This window comes from Curcuma longa, chromosome 11, assembly GCF_044706935.1.
Source record: "Curcuma longa cultivar G26 ecotype Majalengka, Jawa Barat chromosome 11, ITB_CL_G26_1.1, whole genome shotgun sequence".
Lineage (NCBI taxonomy): Eukaryota > Viridiplantae > Streptophyta > Magnoliopsida > Zingiberales > Zingiberaceae > Curcuma > Curcuma longa.
The window spans coordinates 15,355,999-15,375,887 of NC_133871.1; the positions used below are offsets into that span (position 1 = coordinate 15,355,999).

Sequence of the window (19,889 nt, forward strand, 5' to 3'; positions counted from 1 at the left end):
TTTAAACACTCCTCCTTGTAATTCATTCCCTTAAAATTACTATTAATATCAGTATTTTTTAATTAAAAAATATAGGGCCATTTTGGACTTGTGAGCTGAGCCTAACCTGGCACGCGAACCGCGCTTGGCGCATCCAGCAGGCCACACAACTCGAATGGGACCGTTACGAGCAAAACCGTTGCCAGACCGGAATTGACACCTCATAAGTCGATCGCTGCGACTGGGACAGCATTCGGCCGATACGATCGATCGACCGACCGTGGTGTTTGATGGCCGACCTGAAGCGCAAGACGGCAGTGGAGGATCACGAGGTGTCGGCGAAGGCGGACTCAGTGGGCCTCAAGGTGGACGCCGAGTTTGAGCCGGAGGCGGACAAGAAGGATGCCAGGCAGGCGGAGGCCGGAGAGGGTGATAGGCCCGTCCGAGTCTACGCCGACGGAATCTACGATCTCTTCCATTTCGGCCACGCCAGATCCCTCGAACAGGCGAAGAAAGCGTAGGCCTTTTGCCCCCTTTTATTTCCTTCTCAGTCGTTTGACTGATGGGTTAGGTTTAACTTGAACGAGCCTGCTTTGCTCCGATGAACTGTTCATCTCCCATACGTTGCTAATTTTTTGAATTGTTTTTTTTCCTCTTGTATATTCTTTTCAAATGTCTATGTATATCTACAAATTGTAATATTCCTCTGTGAAATTGCGTTGGGGAGATAATTTAATTAATTAATTTATTGATCTGTAGGTTTCCAAACACATATCTTCTTGTGGGTTGTTGCAACGACGAAATAACACATAAATACAAAGGAAAGACTGTCATGACAGAATCTGAGCGTTATGAGTCACTGCGTCACTGCAAGTATTGTCTCCTGTTCTTATATTACCCACCCTGTTCTTCGTTTAAAAAATGTTTTCTAAATATAATTGTTACGTTTTTCATATTCAATCACCTTCTGAGATGAACTGAACTGATTTTCAAATAGTTCTATGTGTTTTTGTTAGAGGTTAGTTGGGAAACAAATGAGCTAATTTTTTACTTTGCTTATATGCCAGATGTATTGGTCGCTTGTCCATATTAACATGGACTCATGTTTGGGAAGAAAAAAAATAAAGATAAATATACGAGTGTTTTTCTGCTTTAGTGAACGTTATAATATTTTTCCCTTGCAATGAAGTTATCAAAAGAGACCTTTCAATGTTAAATATCTAATCTCATAAGTGTTTTGTTTTGTAAAGTCAGTCACAAACTTACAATTGCATCTATGCTTTTATTTTTCAGGTTCAAATACCACAAAATAGTAAGTTCTTGATAGATGTTGTAGACTGTGTATTTTAATAAGATTATCTTACTTCCTTTCTACTAGACATATGTCTTAAATATATATGGTAGATGTGCCAGGTTAGCTATGCATTTTCAAAAATTTCACACAATATTTTTGCTCCCAAGTATAATGTAGCGATAATGTTTAGAAGCTTCTTCAATTGACAGACATCACTGAACTGAATATGGTTGGACTGAAGAGGTTGTATGATCCTTTTTCCTACATGTTTTGCTCAAATTGTCTAAGAGACTCATTTTCTTATTGAAATCATGGCTAGAGTTTCATAAGTCCATTATCACTTCATATATTTCCTTCTTGTTCTCATAAATCATTCTTCTTACAGATGGGTTGATGAAGTTATACCTGATGCACCTTGGGTAATCACACAGGAGTTCCTTGACAAACACAAGATTGATTACGTGGCTCATGATTCTCTCCCGTAAGGTTACACAACTTAAATGCATATTTATGATCTTTATGAACTCTACTATATTTTAGCTGCTAAAATAGTCAATTATCAAATATTTTAAACTGGTTTTTTAGTTCTAAGTTTCTCTCCTAGATGTCATTCTAGTGTCATCCTTCTTTTAGCTTTGAACCTTAGCTTTGCTTGGTCCAGTTACTTAAGGTCGACTGCATGAATCTTATGCCTCCATTGTGCTCAATCTATTGAACTTGATCCAATTTAAGGTTTTGACTTGGATAAGTTCCACTATTCGTCTTTATTTGATATTTGGTCCAAGTTAAGATTTTGACCAAAGTTGGTAAGTTGTAAATAAGGGCACCAAGAGAGGGGACATTTTCCTATTATATATCAGTAGTTCAGGAAAAAAAAGAGCTTACCTATTAGAGATTCTCCTTCTGTATTGAAAGTTTCAAGTTTCCCAATTGGATAGTGTTGCTAATCCAAACCAATTCATATGAATTGCCTAGACATGTAACATTTTAATTAAACACTGATCGCTATTAACTTAACTGGAGTTTTGTCCTTTGATTCCCACATGGCATATCTCATATGAAGAGGCCAGCTTGTGAATGTGCTTCAAAGAAAGAAGGTCAGAACAAGGATCTTACTTTTAAGAGGCTATGTCAGGAAGAAGATTCCTTATCAGGAATATCATACAAGAACCTAGTATCTCTTAATGACAAAAGAATCTACCATTTAATTTCATATAATTACAAGTTAGAATCAATGAGAAGAACAGAGAATATGTAAATCTAAGTGTATTTTATTTCTATTTTTTTGTTTTTTGTTAGATCAATGGTAACTCTTTTTATCAAAAATTCTATGTAGATATGCTGATGCGAGTGGAGCTGGCAAAGATGTATATGAATTTGTGAGTCATTAAATGATTGTTTGATCTTCTCTATCAACTTGATACATTAAATTTTATATTTTGTTTATTACACATTAACATACTGTGAGTCATTGAATTTTATATTTTACACCAGGTTAAAGCTGCAGGGAAATTTAAAGAAACTAAGCGGACAGAAGGAATTTCTACATCTGATCTATTAATGAGGATAGTTAAAGATTACAACCAGTATGTGATGCGTAACTTGGCAAGGGGATATACAAGGAAGGAACTAGGTGTCAGCTATATGAAGGTTGCGTGAATGCTGTTTATAGAATATATTACATGAAATGTTTTTTCTGCGCAGAATAGCTAGTCATTTTTCATGGTGGTGTTTTACGTGTGATAGCTGCTACCTTAGATACATTAGCTCTGGCTCATATATTTAGGAACTGATGTTTAGTCATTTCTGTTGTCTTTCAGGAAAAACGTTTGAGGGTGAACATGGAATTTGAGAAGTTGTATGACAAAGTTAAAGAGAAGCAAGAAAAAGTAGGGAAGAAGGTATATAGTTCAAAAAGTTGAATACCCTATCACCAAGTTAGGTTTTTTACTTTTTAGGCACTGAGATGTGTAATCTTGAAATGCTTGCTGCGGAATGAGGTTAGACAACTAAACCAATTTCTTCTAACCAGTCTTTAAATGTGCTTCGTGCTTGAATAATAGATCTTTGTAGAAAAAAACCCTCTGTTCTCTGTTTCTTGAAAACTTGTATCTCTGTTTTTTTTCTTAGAAAAATTTATTAGTCAATAATCAATAGAATGATGAAAAATTTATGCTGAGAGTGACCTTTGTTCATGAATATTCTTAGAATGCCCTACTATGGTGAAATGACTTTTTATTAAATATGTGCAGATAGGTAGAATGAGAATACAGAAAATGCTTCCTGAAAGAGTTACAAGTAGAGGATCAATGGATCATTAATTTTGTCATTGAAATTGTTATTTATTTATTTATTTTGCTACTCTTTTTATGACTTGTGGTATATTTGGGCAAACGTAGAATCCACTAATTTTAGATGAACTATTCTACTGGATGCCTAATATGTCTGAAACAAAATTAACATCACCTGTATAATGGTGAATAAACCTGGTGGATAAAAACAGTATATAAGGATTGCTGAAAAAAAATCCCAGTTACATATATCAAGGAGCAGCTATTGACCAGATCAGCTGCAACTTGAAATATTGTACAGTGTTTAAATCATAATAGGGCAGAGCAGCCTTGGTATATCTCTTTTACCGTGCTGAATGCTGATTTGAGGGTTCATTTTGGTGCTGCTTTATATTTCTTTTAGTGTCCAGTCATTTTTATATGCAGCTTCTCGGTTAAGACTAATTTAATCTGAACATCCTCATTCCCCCTTCCTCGCCACCTTTCCTATCTCGGTAGCCCTGTTTTAACGTATTACATTCAGGGTGATATGGCAATATTCTGGGATTGTTGAATTCCAGCAGTGTCTGGCCCCATTTAGTTGGGATTGATGATCTTGAATTCTTGTAAGATAGAGGGGTCTTGCCACCGCTGTTTTTTTCCTCATTATTATTTTTATAATGTTATTTTATGTCGTTTATTTACTGGACTTCCATTGGCCTATCACAGTTGAGTGTGCTTCATGATGAGTGGGTGGAAAATGCAGATCGCTGGGTTGTTGGTTTTCTTGCGAAGTTTGAGGAAGGTTGTCATCAAATGGTGAGCTTTTTCCCCCCAGATGTTACATAGTTACAAGTTTCATGTTTCTTTAACTGTCTGTTGTACTAATATTTCTTTAATCATTAGGGAACTGTGATCAAGGAGCGAATTCAGGAGAGCCTTTTGAAAGGGCAAAAAGAATTTGGTTTGTTGTATTACGATGAGGAGGATTAGCAAGGTTTCAGCATTTTAGGAGTAGTTATGACATTGTCAAAACAGAACGATAGGGTCATTGTTATCTTTACAATGTGATTTGTAAACATCATCTTCTTTTCCTGCATTCATGTAATGTACACTGAAACTCATGCTCTGCTTAGTTGTTTTTTTTTTTACCAATGTTCACTAGAACAATGAAAGATACTTGTTATTATCTTCTTGATCGATATGCACAATCTCCAAAATCTTGTGGTTTTGCACTTTCCTAACGTTGCTACAAATTTCTGAAATTACATTAGTATTCACATCAATGAATTGTTGAAACACTATGTCGCATATTTCTATGGTCACAATTAGAGCTTGAAAGATTTGCGGTAAATTTCAAAGGCATGGTTTGTCAATTCAGCAGACGTTGCATTTTTAATCCACTTTTGTTGTGATCAACTCCTTATCAACTTGCTCAATGTTTTTATGTATGAAGAATTGGCAAAGGTTAGTGGTCTATATACATCTTTGGCATTTGACCAACCCCTAGCAATTGCAATCACAACTTGCTCTTATAAGGAATTACTTAAAAATGCTGATACGTAGTTCTCTAATGGAAACAACTCTATGTTCTACATGAACCTGACGTACAACTGGTCCTTAACAATTGCAAGTTTTTTTTTTGATAAGCTCAGAAGAAAAGTTCATTTGGTTAGTTTATATTAACTTCATCAGTATTACTACCAGATGCATTCTTTTGTTTGGCTGTCTTTGTCGAGCAATTAACAGAAGTTATCCAACTCAAATAAATATATTTGGTTTGATAGCGAGAGACGTTTCCATCTGAGTATCTGACTCTGCAACAACAAAAGGTATGATAGCATCCAACGTTTGGCTGTCAGTTTGTTATAGTGTCTTGTTTGTTCACCACCCATGAAAGTGATGAAGTGATACAGGTTATACTTTTCTTTTAAACTTTAAGATATTATGGCACGAGACACTAATATTATTATTTTTTTTTTTAAAAAAATCCAGCTTTCTGTGTCATCACCACATTCTGTAGTAAAAAAAAAAAAGCCTCTTTCCAGTTCATCTATTCTTCAGTCTATAATTTTTTCCAAACCATTACAGACAAGTTGCGGTTTGAATTTTCATCAAGTGACATCCTTTATCTTATGTTTTAGTGTACAAGATTAATTTTCAAGTAGGTGGATTAACCAACTTTAGACTGGCCAAATACTACAGATTTGTTGTCCATGCGATCAGCAGAAATATTGAGCTCCAAATGCTTTTGACTTGTTCAATTTTTAGTTTTTATGCAAAATTATACCTTGACCTTGGAACCGGGCTGGTTACATCTAGATTTAAAGTTGATTAGGATCTTCTCTGATTTTCTAAAATTATTTAATTATGCATAATAGGTCAAACAGGAAAAGAGTAAACATGTGTTTGATCAAAAACCAAAAAATACAGGTAACTTTCTGATATATATAATTTTATTAAGAAACATATATCACAACTTCATTTTAAATTTCTCATATGAAGATGTGAGCAAGTTCAACTCCTCCAACCGCATGCACATCTTTTCCTGATTGGAAGTTTCAAACCTGACATAGATCACCAACTCCTTGAAATCTGGCAAGTTTCTTTTTGCTTTTCTCTCAGAAAAGAAAAATGTGGAGGATGTAATAGACGTTTTGCTTGCCTTGTAAAGACCAGATGCAGGAGATGATGACAGGAACTACTAATTCAAAGAAAGAACATCATTACTGATCTCATTCATGGCAGAGTCAGTGGAGTTTGGTGCATGCCCCAAGCAAATTTCAACTACTGCCTCCATCAAAATTCCTACCTTTTTCTGCCTTTTACGTAGGTGCTCAAATCACCCGACCTACCTTCTGCCTAATCGACACACCTTCATCATCTGGAGTTCTTGCTTCTTTATGACGATGGTAAATATACTTCTACTGAAATTGCAGATAAATTTTAATTTACAAGAAAAAACAGTTTGTCTTTGTCGTAAGCAGGTGATGTGCAATTTTCGTGTGAATTGATTAATTTATGCCTGTAAAGAAACTAAAATCTAAAGAATGCCTCCAAGGCTTCAGACTCCGATCACGCCATTGGCCGGAGCCTGATTCACCTCCACGTAGACCGTGGCCTGTATCGCCACGTCGCTCTCGATCACCACGGTGTTCCCCGACACGTTCCTCAGAGCGTGCCTAAAGAACGCCGTGTCCGACTGCATCGAGTACTGCACGTGCCCGATACGATCTGGGAACAGCAGCACGGTCGAGAAGTCGACTGTCCACTTCGTCCCGTTCCCGGCCACCGCCGCCTGCGCCGCCGTCGCCCGGACCGTCATCCCCTTGGCCGTGTTCCGGTCCACATTCACCTGGTCGACGCTGGTGAAGTTCCCGTCCAGTGTCACGATGTCGACGCCTCTACCTCCACCGGCGAACATGTTGTCGACGATGTCGACGCCCTTTGCCACGCCGTTCACCGACTTCAGCACCACGTTGGCGTCGCCCAGGAAGAACGAACCGGAGATGAGCAATTGGACCGGATCCTCGGCCACGATACTCGCGTAATCCAAGTAGCAATTGGTGATCCGGGTCTGGGTTAGACCGGGCAATTTCAAATAAATCCCGGTGCCACCGAATCCGGTGGCCTTGTTGTAGCAGTGGACGCCGGTGAGGATGTTGGCCTGGCCGGACACGAGGACGCCGACGGAGGCGGAGAATATGACCACGTCTGTGACGATGTTGTCGTTTCCGGCGAGGTTGATGCCCGTGCCGGAGAAGTTTTTCTCGCCTGGGTCAGCGCCGGCGGTGATGTGCTGGCCGATGAAGGAGGCACGGATGAGGGTCTCATGGCCGGAGTGAACAGCAACACCCTCGGAGGCAAAGTGGACGATGTAGCAGTCGTCGATGACGGTGCGGAGGGCGTCGACGACGGTGATGCCGCCGCCTCGGTAGTTGGCGTCGAGCATGAGGCCGCGCAGCGTGACATACTCGAAGTTGTAACCGGAGGAGGCGGTGAGATCGCCAACCACGGTGGTGTTGGTTTGACTGGTGGCGTTTTGAGATGCCGATAGTTCGATCAGGTAATGGTCCGTCGGGAATTCGTCAGACGCCCGGAGGCTGCCGCCATGGATCTGCTTCGTTCAATTACTTAGCAACCCCTTGAATTAAATTCTCACGATTAGTAAAAGATGCAGGTACCTTGACATTTCCACTTCCGACGGGTAAAGTAATTGGTGCGTCGATCAAGTACAAGCCGCCGTCCAAGTGCACCTCAGCACCACCGAGATTATTCACTCCGGCGATAAGCCATTGACTTGTTGCGGCGGCGCAAGCGTCGGCGATGGCTTCCCCGATGGCTGCTGTAGAATCCGCTTTTCCGGTCGGATCCGCGCCGTACTCGGTCACATGGAATATACGGGGTGGCGTAGATTTCTGCAATATTTTCTTTTTCTAAAAAGTTCTTTTTGAAATCCCGCACTCAAAAAAAAAAAAAGAACGGATAAAAAGCAGAAATTAAAGCAATGACTCACCGACGGAAGTGGGGAAGACGAAGACAAAGGCGAAGGCGAAGGCGCAGCAGAACTAGCGTCGGCGGAGGAAGAACTGAACTCTGCTGCGCGGCGGCGAGCAATGGCATCCACTGTCCTTTGGCGCTGGGTGTAGTAATGTAATTTGATATTGGAGCCATCATCGGAGGAGTCAATCAGGCCGGCAGCAACCACCATCGGAAGCCTCCCCATGAAGACGACGACATGGACCACGGCCCATAAGGCTAAGCTCGCTCCGAAGCCTGATCTAATCATCACAGAAACACACCATGCCTCCTCTGCTTCCAGCCTGTTGGTCATATTTATACAGGAGCAGACAAAATAATTAAATTAAATATATACACTAAATCTCCAATGAAGAAACTAATTTGAATAAGTCGTAAAAGAATAAAAAAAATGGAGCCTTTGGATTGATGAGGGGACTGCTTTAATGATCACTGCCATGGAAAGTTGCTTTGGGTTGTGGTATTCAGTATTCTCATTTAACCTTTCTTTTAAGGCTCTCCTGTTTTTGTTCTTGTATGGTAGCTCAAACTTAGAATCATTCCTCAAAGAAATGAGAAAACTTAAGAGAGGTTTTGGGCGAATTTTTTCCCTATATATATATATCATCCAATTTACTGATTTTTGGTGTCTATTATTTTCATCATAAGTGTTAATCTCTCATAATTTTCTTTATATGTATAATTTTACTAATCTTTTTTTATTTGATCCTTTAATTAGTGTCTATTCCTTTGGCCTTAAGTAACTTTTAATCTCTTATAATGTTCTTTGTATTTATAAACTTATCAACCTCTTTTTATTTGGTCCTTTAGCATCCATTACTTTTGTCATAAGTAACATTTAGTCATTCAACATAAAACCTTTTCATTTATTGAATTTAATTTACTAATATTGTCTTTAGAAATATCATTCAACTGGCTTGATTTCCTAGCTTATCATTCTACAACAACATATTTTGTTATTTTTTTAAATACATATACCTTATATAATTGGTAAATTTTTTTCAAAGAGCACCACTAAATTTTAATTTCTTTAATATGATATTCTATATTTTTTTATAGGAAAAAACATACTCTCTCTCACCTCTTTCTTTTTCTTCTGAAAATATACTTTCATAAAAAAATAAGAAAAAATAAGATTATATCATTTCTAGAAACATAGATTTTTTTTCATTTATAATTTATTTGTTCATTAAAAAAACTAAATTAATATAATACTTAATAGAGGCCTTTTTAAAAAATTAAACAGATGTGAGAAAGTGTACCTTTTGATAAATAAAAAAAAGCTGGCTGAAATATCCAGTAGAACAAAATTAAAAAAAAAGAAAAGAAAAGAAAAGAAAATCAATAGTGCTTATATTTAATTAATTGCCAATTAATTTTGAACATAACACATCATTCAATGTAAATACCATTGTGTTTTTATTTTCTTCCTGTAATCATGCAAAAGGTAAACAGTGGGAGAGGAATCCAATTCAAATTACCCTCCTTTCCTTTCGTCTCTTTCCCTCCCAAACTTTTCCTTTATTTTTCTTTTCTCCTTAAAAGAGAACACAATATTAAGGCTCTTCTACTTTTGTTCTCGTATGGTTGTTCAAACTTAGAATCCTTTCTCAAGGAGATGAGTAAAGTCCCAACGGGCCTCTGTGAAAAGTTCTTCATTCAGCATCAGGATGAGATACTGAATGTCTTGGTGGAATTTACCTCTAAGCTTTACCTTATCAATCAAGTTCTATGATTCCTTGGAAAGTCATTGAATAATCATTTTAGAGATATTAAAAAGAAAATTCAAGTGAAATGTTATCTCTGTCTCCAAAGTGATTTCTCTCATATCATATGACTTGAAAGTTGTCTGTCTCCTCTGCATTTTCTAGCTAGATTCAATCTGCTCTTGCCGTCTCAATCCATTTTGTTTCCAATATGGTTGAAACTTATCATCTTTCTTGCTAAGCCAAAATGTACTTAAACAAAATTAGAATAATTAGAAAGAAAAAAAAGCAATTGATAAGCTCCACATTAGTATCTGAATGACTATGATCAGATAAACCTACTTTTCCAACTCCAAATAATCCATATATGAAGCATACCTAGACAAGCGAAAACTACCTGTTCTGCCAAATTACTATGATTAAGCTTTATTTGTTGGATTATCATTCCCCAGTTCCAAATCAAGAAACTAAATTCCCAGAAAGATTGCTAGGAAAGAAAACAATCCAGTAATTTGCTTCAGTTGCAGAAGAGTCTAATTTTCTTGTTTCTATCAGCATTCCATTCTCTATTCGTTGTGCAGATCAAAGCTACAGCAACACATGCCTGTGCCAACAGCCACCAAAGAGACCTGGCTCATGTTGTCTACGACCTGCAGCCATGTTTCTGTTCGTAAGGCCCCTTGACGAGCCCCTTTGGCTTCTTAGCAAGACTTGGTGCCAACTGACGTGAAATTAAACGTTGAAGCCGTTTGAAGGCATTCGGCCCTGGGCTTTTGGTTTTCCCCAAACTATGAATCTCAAACTTGGACTAGAGAATAGAGAATGGTTCGAACCCCATTGCACTCTTAAAATGTTGAATGAATGAAGGCCTTGAGGATCGCCGCATCCCCTGCACTTCTAGAACAAATTGACAATTACATGACATCGCAATATTGATCTCGATGGATTTATCAAGATCCTCTGTTTTAAAACAGAGGCGACAAGTAAACCTACCCAATGATTGAGTTGCAGTTGATTGGTGGATCATGCCAACGCCATGCCCCGCACTTGTGGTCTAACCAATCAACAATATTTAAACGGCACACAGCTTGCATAAGATTCCGAAGACTAAAACGATGGACCTGCCTATTTATACGCACACCAGCAGGACGCAGAGAAACAAAGAGACAGAGGAAGATCAGAAATTGTGGCAGATGGAAGGAGTTGAAGGTCCAACAGAGTTGAAGGTGAGGAGTAATGGAGTGGAAGCACTCAGTCTGGAATCAGGCGAAGCTCCTGAACAAAGCCAGCAGCAGAGGCATGCCGTCGCCTCAGCTCATACTATCGATAAAGGTCATCAAATTCAAAAGATTCATCATCTTTTCCTCTTCCTTTTTTGCTTTTTTAACTGATCACAAACTTGGAGCTCTGAATTAAACTAAAGGATTCCTTACCCAATCTTTGGTCATGCTTCAAGCGTGCTATTATATTTATATATATTTTTTATCATTGGAGCATAGTTCGCATCAACTGCTGATGCTGTTTTGATCTTGATGAGAGAAAGAAGAACATGGATCATGGATGGCCTGCTGCTCTCCTTGTCTGCACGAACTAAAACAACGTGGTCAACCTTGATCAATCGTTTCTGAATTAATGATGCATTAATTAACAATTATATTGCAGACTCGTGGCAGCAAGTCGGGGTGATGCTTGTGACATCATTCAACTGCGCCTACGTGCTGAGCTTCTCCAACCTGATGCTGGTGCCGCTGGGATGGGCATGGGGGATGACGTGCCTCGTCGTGGTTGCAGCCTTTGCCTACTACGCTAACTGGCTCCTCGCCGGACTCCACGTCATCGACGGCCGGCGTTTCATCAGATACAGGGATCTCATGGGCTACACCTTCGGTACTCTCTCTTAAGCATCTCTTTTCGCCAAGCTTCAATCTTCATTAGCTCCTTACGGCTATTACTTTTACATTTACGATTCATGTGATCGAATTGAATATTTTATCAAGAGAACAATTTAATATTCATCTTGATGGTGATCTTTTAGATGGATCATGTGCGAAATGGAGAAAACTCACTGTTAGTGGCCTCCCGGTCAGTTCTCTTGGCGAAAAGTCAAGTGAATAATAACAAAAAAGCTTATCTCTTCTTCGTGGCTTTTACGTTTAACAATCTAACGCCAAGCCATATTTCGCCTTTCAATCCATTTTTTTTACTTTTCTTTTCTGCAAAGCTAGACACTCCAATAGAGTTCTTTCTACTCGTCAAGGTGAGAACGTCACAAGGCTTCACCTTTGTCTTTAACTGACCAAAGATGAAGGTTGACGAGACCACTATGTTGTATCTTTGTGCATGGGCAAAGCATGGAGAAGCACGCTCAATAGAAAAGAATTTTGCCATAGCATGACACCTATGGATTCTTATCGCCACCATTAAATGACAGTTGGTGTATATTTATGATGCATGAACTGCGAAAACAGTTGGAATTTAGCCATGGACATTTTCCCAAGGACCAAAGTATTTATCATCCTTGGAGATAAGTCAAAAGTTGTTTGAAAAATGAAGTTGCAGTTCTTTGTCAATAGAAAGCCGGCGTGAACTCTTGTTCACCATTATCTTTTTTTTGTTGTTGTTAATAAAAAGTAGAAAATTTTTAAAGCTTTAAATAGAAAATTTTAAAGCTTGATTATGACTAATTTTTCTCTTTTTGTAGGGAATAGAATGTATTATCTGACATACTTTTTGCAATTCACAACCTTGCTTCTTGGAAACATGGGTTTTATTCTTCTAGGAGGAAGAGCTTTGAAGGTATCTTTAGCTGGAAAAAATAAACAAACATGCCAGAACATATTTGTTTAGTTTCTGATGAATTTTGAATGATATATGCATGATCTTCTCAGATAAGGAAACCACTAAACATAAAACTTTTCACCAGGAGATCAATTCAGAATTCAGCAACTCCCCCTTGAGGCTTCAATACTACATTGCAGTGACTGGCATGGTCTACTTCATCTTCGCGTACTTCGTCCCGACAATGTCAGCCATGAGAAACTGGCTGGCAACTTCCGCAATCCTTACGATAATCTACGATGTGATTCTCGTTGCCATCCTAGTTAAAGATGGTACAATTTTCCTCTTCTCGCTTGCCATCCATCTATTCGAATACCAGACATATTGCTGATCTAACTGCTTGCGATCCAATGAAGGAAGAGCAAACAAAACTAAGGATTACAACATCCCCGGAAGTCAAATAGAGAAAGTCTTCAATGCCTTTGGTGCTGTTGCTGCAATTCTAGTTTGCAACACTTCAGGTTTGTTGCCTGAGATCCAGGTGAGGAACAATTCGATTCATATGAAGTAGCTCTTGTAAGCAAGCACCTTTACTCTTCCTTTTTTTTTTCTTGCTCATAATTTCTCATTCAACTACAGTCGACTTTGCGCAAACCGGTAGTTTCAAACATGAGAAAGGCTTTGGCAATGCAGTTCACCATTGGCCTCGTCATCTATTATGGCATCAGCATAGCTGGATACTGGGCTTATGGCTCTGCTGTTTCAGAATACCTTCCTTACCAGTTGAGTGGACCTAAATGGGCAAATATCCTAATCAATTTAACGGCCTTTTTGCAAAGCATAATTTCTCAGCATGTAAGTTCTCGTCCAAATTGCTCGATTCATACTGTTTGTGATCATTGCTAATGCATCATGATTGCAGATGTTCTGCGCACCGATTCATGAGGCTCTCGACACCAAATTCCAGAAGCTAGATGAGGGGATGTTCTCCAGAACCAACCTCCAACTGCGGTTCCTTTTGCGAGCATTAGTCTTTGGGCTGAACACATTTGTCACTGCTCTGTTTCCGTTCATGGGGGATTTTGTGAACCTCTTTGGGTCTTTTACGCTTTTCCCGCTTACTTTCGTGTTCCCCAGCATGGTTTTCCTCAAGGTAGATCAGATTGTTAGCTGCTCTTTTCTTTTGTGATTTTCTTAAGAGGAATTCTAAAGCAATTTTTTCATGTCGCAGGTTAGAGCGCAATCTGCTAAAAGAGAAGAGAAGGCGTGGCATTGGGCCAACATCATTTTGTTTTTGCTTCTGGCGATTGCAACAACAGTTGCTGCAGTGCGCTTGATCGTACACAATGCCAGGGTCTATCATTTCTTTGCTGATACATAACCACTAAACTTCTTGTAGAAGAACTCAACTCTTTAAAATTATATCAAATATATAGCAATCTCTCTCTCTCAAAAAGAACAAACATAGAAATGGATATCAAATATTTCTCTTGATACTGATAACAGTTGCAGTCTGTACTAGCATGTGTGCTTGCATTAAAAAGAAAAATTCTACTTCAATATTTATTAACCTTCATGATACAGACAGTGCATCATTTAACCTTGTTGTAACTGTGGAACAGAATTGGAAAAATGCCTCTCTTTTTTCTTCTGAAGGAACTCAAAGATTCTCTCAAAGTTGATGATGACTTAAAAGAAGAAGAGATCCTTATGGAATTTTTGGTATTTGTCTATGGTTTTTGATCATTATATGAAACCAAATTCAGTTGTTCCACAATTAAAGCCCTTAGGGAGACCCCCCTATGTTCAATTCATAGCCTATCACTATTAACATTCACCATAACAACTGACCTAAATGAGGAATCAACACATGATAGTTCAATAATTCATCCAAAATATTTAACTGAGGTAATTTTATAATTTGTAAGTAGATATATTTTAAGAAATCAATTAAAATTAAATAAAAAAACTCAGATAGAGATGATAAGGTCTGCTGTAACTTCCACCATCCAAAGGAAGCTTTATGTTGCTTGTCATCTTCTGCGACACCACTTTGCTTAGATCTCTGTCTCCCCCCAGTAGCCTGCTTTCGCTACAAACAACCACAAAAGTTGTAGTTCCTCATCCACTCTAAACTAAGATTCCTCATCTTATGTCTTGATCGCATTCAATTGTCTGGTACCCAAAAATTAAAAAAAAAAAAATAGCCGAAGCTGTTTTTCTTCTTCTTCAGTAATGGAAGGACATTGATTCATAGCATGAGCAAGGAGTAGAAGCAACAGCAATTATTAGAGGATTTCTTCATCAGGCAATGCTTAATCAGCTTGCTGATCATTGACCAGGCCTAAGTCTCTTGTGGCCAAGCCTGCGTTGCGAGTTGCCTGCAGGAGAAGCCTCCGTTGGCCTGGCGAAGGAGAGCGAGAGCTCGGAGTAGACGACAACGACACGGCGTATGTTGTCGTTGAGCTCCCTGATCAATCCCACATTGCGGCTGAGGCTTCCGGGGATCTTGGACTCATGGTTCTGGTTGATCTCATTGATGAGCAGCCTGTTCTGGTCCAAGAGGCTCTGCACTTGCACCAAGCTCCTCTGGAATTGCTGCACCACTCTATTATCCACTTGTTCTCCATTTCCAAGAAGTCGTCGATCCATTTTATGCTGATCCTGTCGGACACTAGAAATTAATTCATGATGCCATGTTAATACTGAGAGAGATGGGACAGAAGGAAAACAAAATCTTCATATGGTCGCCTAGGATTAAAAAGCTGGTCCATTTCAGAAATCAAACACAGATATGAAGACAAGATGATGAAAAGAGAACAAAAAAATGTAGTGTAGAAAGGAAGGCCATGGAGATTAAGATTTTAAGATTAACATAGCAAACAAGAAAGACAAATAATGAGGTTTTAACGTTAGATTCTTCATAATCTTAACAAGTTACAGGAGAAAAGACATCAGCAAGCAACAACAGCGGAAATTTAAGGAAACAGAAGAAGGATGTGTGAAGCCTGATTTCTCTTTCATCAAGCATACCTTGGAAATGGGAAATTGCAACCAGAGAAAGGAAAAAGATTGGATATGGGATTAAGGAAATCTAGGAGAAAGTGTGTATCGGTTAGAGAGAATCTACATTTATGTAATTATATATAGCAGATGCTCCTCATAGTAAAGGAGAAAAACACACGAGCTTGGTGCGTGCACAGTTGTGCCAGGGAGAAATCTTAGATTTTGTTTGGTTGGTCGAGTAAGCTTCGTACACCTAAGCATTCCACCTCGCAGACATGGAATTCTACTGCTAAAATTCTATTATTAAGCAAAATCTGTCAAACTAGTACTTATATTCCTTTAAAGATGAGGGATATGAATATCTATGCATTCGAGGCTTGGATGATCACCAAAGATTCTGAGGATATCATAAATCTTACTCGCTGCATATAAGAGCAGCACATGTGCATTCCATGATCTGATTTCAATTGAAGGGAAGATATCAAAGTTAAATTGTTCTTGTCTTCACTTTATACCACCTCGCATGATTCGCAAACCCCCAAAAGTTTTCCAGTTTACAGGTTCTCTGCTGATGCTTAGATCTGTACATGGAATTAAAAGGAGGAAGGCCAGCAAATATAGCCATTAATTTATAGAGAAGGTAGGTTATAGAAGGCATAATGAATTAAGCGGAGAAGGAGGTACATGGATTCAGCTAATAATATTGTTAATCCCATAACTTGAGCTTATCCTGTTGTTTAACCCGATAGGGTTAAAAGATAATAACGTGTGTGTATATATATATAAACCCCTTTTCATGTTGTTTTATGGAATTTAATTTATCTCTTAACTTTTCCTATATATATAAACCCCTTTTCAGGTTGAAGTTTGCTTGTCAAGATTAATTTAGTCGAGAAAATTTTCTTATAAAATTGTAAATTTATTGTTTACGAGACCACATCCAGTAATTCCCATGGCAGATCTTAACGGACACATAAACAGACTAATCATGAGTTATTCTGAAGTTTCGACCAATATCATTCATTACCTCCACAGTTTCAATTAGTCACAGCCGTAGGCATTACAAAGATATGGACGATACCATATCGAACAAGAGAAAATGAGAAAGTCTGGCTTTCTCAATCGAAACTACATTTCTCGGGTCACATTACAATGCATGCAACTACAAAACTGCATCGTTACACAATAGAGACACTCAAAACTTTTGCTCAAAACCATGCCACTAATCTGAATTTTAGTGTTATTATATCTTTTTGGTGGTGAGTTAAATTCATACTGTGAGCTTCTGGGAAGGAGAGGCAGTGTCCATATGCTGCAGATTTAGTGCAGCCAAAAGCCCCTGCCAGGTTTGGCGTGGGCTACCAATCACTTGGACATCCAAAAGTTTCTTCTGCTTCGTATAGTAGTCTTCCAACAGCTGGATCTGTTTAAGATGATGATTGTTCAGAAAATAATGTGTGAAACTATCAAGAAGGTAGGCATTCCAAAAAAAAATCCAGTTAAAAGTTTTTGAAACCGTCAAGAATTACACATTCAAAGACCATACCATAGTACTAAAAGCATGCACAAACCCCACATTATTCAACTATATCAAACAGATAACTCCAAGAAAATCCTAAACTAATCTAATAAAACCAATTAGCTTCATAAAAATTTAATGGTATTTGTTTGAGGTGAAATTTACCATTATATTCTATTGGTCATTAAAGAGATAGAACTGATGAAGAAAACACAAGGGATATTTTCTTGAAAGATGCACAATATGGCATCATCATCAAGAAACTCATTCTAAGTGAGAAGTAATTGCACTATTATCTATTTTGACAACATGTTCAGTTAGAATCATTGATGAATGGATATCCCCTCATGCAATGGGCCACTGGGCCAAGACGAAGCCCCCCGTGATTTACCTCCCTTCCAGATAGCTTGAGGTAGTATTGGAGGGGACCCTGGGGTGAGGGTATCACCTTTTGCCACAATTGATGAATGGATATCCAATAATTCTCCCTAAAGGGATGCCTTGAGACAAAAGAAATTTGAGGAAATATTAAACAAATTGCCAACTCATCCCCAAGCATCAAAGTTCACACACAGATTGACACAAATAAAAAAATAAACAAAAGTGGCATAGAACTCTGAGTTATAGTAGGAACAAGACAGATCCACCTCTTAATGTTTATGAGAAATTGGGAAATACCTGCTGGGTGTAGACAAGAGATTTCTCCATTCTGTGATTATTCATATCTACTGCAGAAGATGAGTTGAGTTGAACATGGCATGTACATGTATCCAAGCATGGATTTTTGCGCATTGATTCCGATTTGATAGCATCAGATGTCTTCCCACAGTGTGAACAAATATCAGCACCAAAGTGTTTCTTCACAAAGCAGTCTTGAACACATTTTAAGTTTACTACCAGATCAATATCAGCTATTTGATCAAGGATCTCCTGCAAAAAAAGAAAACCATAGAGAAATACTGTAATGATGTATTACAAGAAAGGACCCCATAAATACATAAGTTGTCAGTCTTAAGTTCTACCAGAAATAAAAAAGCTCCACCAGCAACAACAAATAGTTTGAAAAAACTCTATAACATTCCATGTATAAACACATACCATAACTAAACTTGGAAGAAAATAATTTGGCTGAGTATTGTTCGCTTTGACAATGAAGAAAAAAATCATAGTGCAGGCAACTTAAAATTAAGAAATTAAAAAATAGACTAAAACAAGAATGAAAATCTACCTTTTCACATTAACCTATTGTATAATAAATCAAGTGTATATTTCCATACATCCATGTATAAAACCCCATAAAGTGGCAAAATGTAGCAGATTTTCCATAAACAAAAAGAGACACAATCAAAGGCAATCAAACAAAAAACTTAAGGAAATATAAGCCCAAAGCAACTTTGACTTACAGCTTGTATCCTTGTTCGAGGGATTCCATCAAGAATGAATCCAGAATCACCCCTCTGGTATCCATCCTCAAGTCTTTTTGATAATATGCCGAATATAATCTCCTCTGGCACTAGTTTTCCATTATTCACAGCATTCACAATCTTCAGAACACCAAAATGAATAATTAAGATAATAAAATCTTCCAGATGAGGGGAATAAACAATTGTAACAATACAACAAGTAATCTGTTCGAACACTCTTCAACAAATTACAGATTCGCTAACTTATGTTATTATAATTCATGGATTCTGACCTCAAAAGAATATTAGGATCATTTACTCAAACACAGAGAAATCTTCATTACGCAAACCATAGAGCATAATAGCGGCAGTAATGTAGACAAGATGCCGAAATTACCCCATGTGGCTACAAGACAAACAACGAAACGACTCAGGAACGCTACCATGGGTACACCCCTCCCAGTTCAATGACAAGAAAAATGAAGGCACCAACAAGAATACCAGAAAATGGGGCAACACGGTCCAACAAAGTTTTGTTAAGGGTTAAAGACATAAAATATAATTTTTTAAAGATAATTGGAAAAATAGAATCAAGAATCGAACAAGAGTACTCTCCCGCATTTACAAAGAGAAGACGAATTTTTTTTTGAAGATTTTGAGCGAAATTGGCATATAAGGAACGAATTAGATGAAGTGATACCATCTTGTAGAGGGAGGAATTAGGATGCAGTTCCTGGCGGACGAGTGAACCCATAGAGATATAAGGCACGTCGAGTAGCTTCGCCACGCGCGTCGCGTACGCACTCCTCTGCACCCCGGGGCTCCCCATGAACACCCACTGCAACCCCCTAGTGCGCCTTTCCCTACACGCCTCCGCTGCCACGATCGAAGCGTGCCGACCAAGCTCCTCCTCCTCCCACTCCGTCCAGTAGTCCATTTCCGCCAACGCCGCGGCGGCGAAGGACCGGCGCTGAGACGGGGACGAGAAGATCCTGCGGGCGAGGGATCCGGCAGCATCGCCCAAGCGACTAATTCCTGCCATGGAGTCCGAGATGATCGTCGATCAGGTCAAGCGAAGTGGAAGGAAGGGTTTTACCACGCTCTCTCCTCCGAAAAGAAAGCAGCTTTAAATGGAGGCGGAAGGGTTCTTCCGTGACATGTGGAAGGCATTACCATAGGAAGCGATTTTACCTTAGCGCCCTTGACTCATTCGAAAACTACAAAAATACCATCGCACCAGAATTGACACAAGCCACAATTCAATACACGGGGCCCTTATGGCCGGGTGGGCCCCAGCACCTTTCCATCCTTCCGCTAGTTCCAGTGACAACGAAAAGTAAAGGGAAAATTTGACTACGTTATAATTATCATAATTATGATTATCATATTTATAAT

At 38.6% G+C, this 19,889-nt stretch overlaps 5 protein-coding genes across 6 annotated transcripts; 2 read left to right on the forward strand and 3 right to left on the reverse strand.

Moving 5' to 3' along the window:
- The first annotated feature begins 248 nt into the window (after positions 1-248).
- Positions 249-4,747, forward strand: LOC141838768 (choline-phosphate cytidylyltransferase 2-like). Its single transcript, XM_074726337.1, has 8 exons — positions 249-496; positions 739-852; positions 1,659-1,754; positions 2,610-2,652; positions 2,768-2,923; positions 3,094-3,174; positions 4,273-4,362; positions 4,450-4,747. The coding sequence occupies exons 1-8, from the start codon at positions 270-272 to the stop codon at positions 4,534-4,536; spliced, it is 894 nt and encodes a 297-aa protein (XP_074582438.1). The 5' UTR covers positions 249-269; the 3' UTR covers positions 4,537-4,747.
- A 1,614-nt stretch (positions 4,748-6,361) lies between these two features.
- On the reverse strand, positions 6,362-8,332 carry LOC141841620 (polygalacturonase QRT3-like). Of its 2 annotated transcripts, none has more exons than XM_074729800.1 (3): positions 8,060-8,332; positions 7,728-7,961; positions 6,362-7,660 (listed from the first exon to the last, which is right to left on the reverse strand). In XM_074729800.1, exons 1-3 carry the CDS (start codon positions 8,330-8,332, stop codon positions 6,608-6,610), a joined length of 1,560 nt encoding a protein of 519 aa, XP_074585901.1. In that variant the 3' UTR covers positions 6,362-6,607. The 2 variants fall into 2 exon arrangements, with proteins under 2 accessions (XP_074585901.1, XP_074585902.1); XM_074729801.1 differs by having other exon boundaries at positions 7,728-7,979; positions 8,060-8,323.
- A 2,633-nt stretch (positions 8,333-10,965) lies between these two features.
- On the forward strand, positions 10,966-14,095 carry LOC141842050 (putative proline transporter 2). The gene is made up of 8 exons (XM_074730268.1): positions 10,966-11,120; positions 11,451-11,675; positions 12,490-12,584; positions 12,712-12,898; positions 12,983-13,107; positions 13,206-13,421; positions 13,489-13,719; positions 13,798-14,095. The coding sequence occupies exons 1-8, from the start codon at positions 10,982-10,984 to the stop codon at positions 13,945-13,947; spliced, it is 1,368 nt and encodes a 455-aa protein (XP_074586369.1). The 5' UTR covers positions 10,966-10,981; the 3' UTR covers positions 13,948-14,095.
- An 802-nt stretch (positions 14,096-14,897) lies between these two features.
- Positions 14,898-15,218, reverse strand: LOC141837198 (protein ELF4-LIKE 3-like). The gene has a single exon (XM_074724641.1). It carries the CDS (start codon positions 15,216-15,218, stop codon positions 14,898-14,900), a length of 321 nt encoding a protein of 106 aa, XP_074580742.1.
- Positions 15,219-16,586: 1,368 nt separating this feature from the next.
- Positions 16,587-19,584, reverse strand: LOC141841522 (putative adenylate kinase 7, mitochondrial). The gene is made up of 4 exons (XM_074729695.1): positions 19,195-19,584; positions 18,495-18,635; positions 17,770-18,021; positions 16,587-16,995 (listed from the first exon to the last, which is right to left on the reverse strand). The coding sequence occupies exons 1-4, from the start codon at positions 19,534-19,536 to the stop codon at positions 16,843-16,845; spliced, it is 888 nt and encodes a 295-aa protein (XP_074585796.1). The 5' UTR covers positions 19,537-19,584; the 3' UTR covers positions 16,587-16,842.
- Between the last annotated feature and the right edge of the window lie 305 nt (positions 19,585-19,889).

Bases quoted from the DNA above. Each gene is read 5' to 3' on its own strand.
- LOC141838768 (XM_074726337.1), top strand. From the start codon at position 270: ATGGCCGACCTGAAGCGCAAGACGGCAGTGGAGGATCACGAGGTGTCG. The intron at 3,175-4,272 runs GTATATAGTTCA...GGCCTATCACAG, and splicing joins AAGAAAAAGTAGGGAAGAAG to TTGAGTGTGCTTCATGATGA. The intron at 4,363-4,449 runs GTGAGCTTTTTC...TTTAATCATTAG, and splicing joins AGGAAGGTTGTCATCAAATG to GGAACTGTGATCAAGGAGCG.
- LOC141841620 (XM_074729800.1), bottom strand. From the start codon at position 8,332: ATGATTAGATCAGGCTTCGGAGCGAGCTTAGCCTTATGGGCCGTGGTC. The intron at 7,962-8,059 runs GTGAGTCATTGC...AAAATATTGCAG, and splicing joins CGTCTTCCCCACTTCCGTCG to AAATCTACGCCACCCCGTAT. The intron at 7,661-7,727 runs GTACCTGCATCT...TGAACGAAGCAG, and splicing joins TCGGAAGTGGAAATGTCAAG to ATCCATGGCGGCAGCCTCCG.
- LOC141842050 (XM_074730268.1), top strand. From the start codon at position 10,982: ATGGAAGGAGTTGAAGGTCCAACAGAGTTGAAGGTGAGGAGTAATGGA. The intron at 13,422-13,488 runs GTAAGTTCTCGT...TCATGATTGCAG, and splicing joins AAAGCATAATTTCTCAGCAT to ATGTTCTGCGCACCGATTCA. The intron at 13,720-13,797 runs GTAGATCAGATT...TTCATGTCGCAG, and splicing joins CCAGCATGGTTTTCCTCAAG to GTTAGAGCGCAATCTGCTAA.
- LOC141837198 (XM_074724641.1), bottom strand. From the start codon at position 15,218: ATGGATCGACGACTTCTTGGAAATGGAGAACAAGTGGATAATAGAGTG.
- LOC141841522 (XM_074729695.1), bottom strand. From the start codon at position 19,536: ATGGCAGGAATTAGTCGCTTGGGCGATGCTGCCGGATCCCTCGCCCGC. The intron at 18,636-19,194 runs GTATCACTTCAT...GGTGTTCTGAAG, and splicing joins ATTCCTCCCTCTACAAGATG to ATTGTGAATGCTGTGAATAA. The intron at 18,022-18,494 runs GTAAGTCAAAGT...CTTTTTTTGCAG, and splicing joins CTCGAACAAGGATACAAGCT to GAGATCCTTGATCAAATAGC.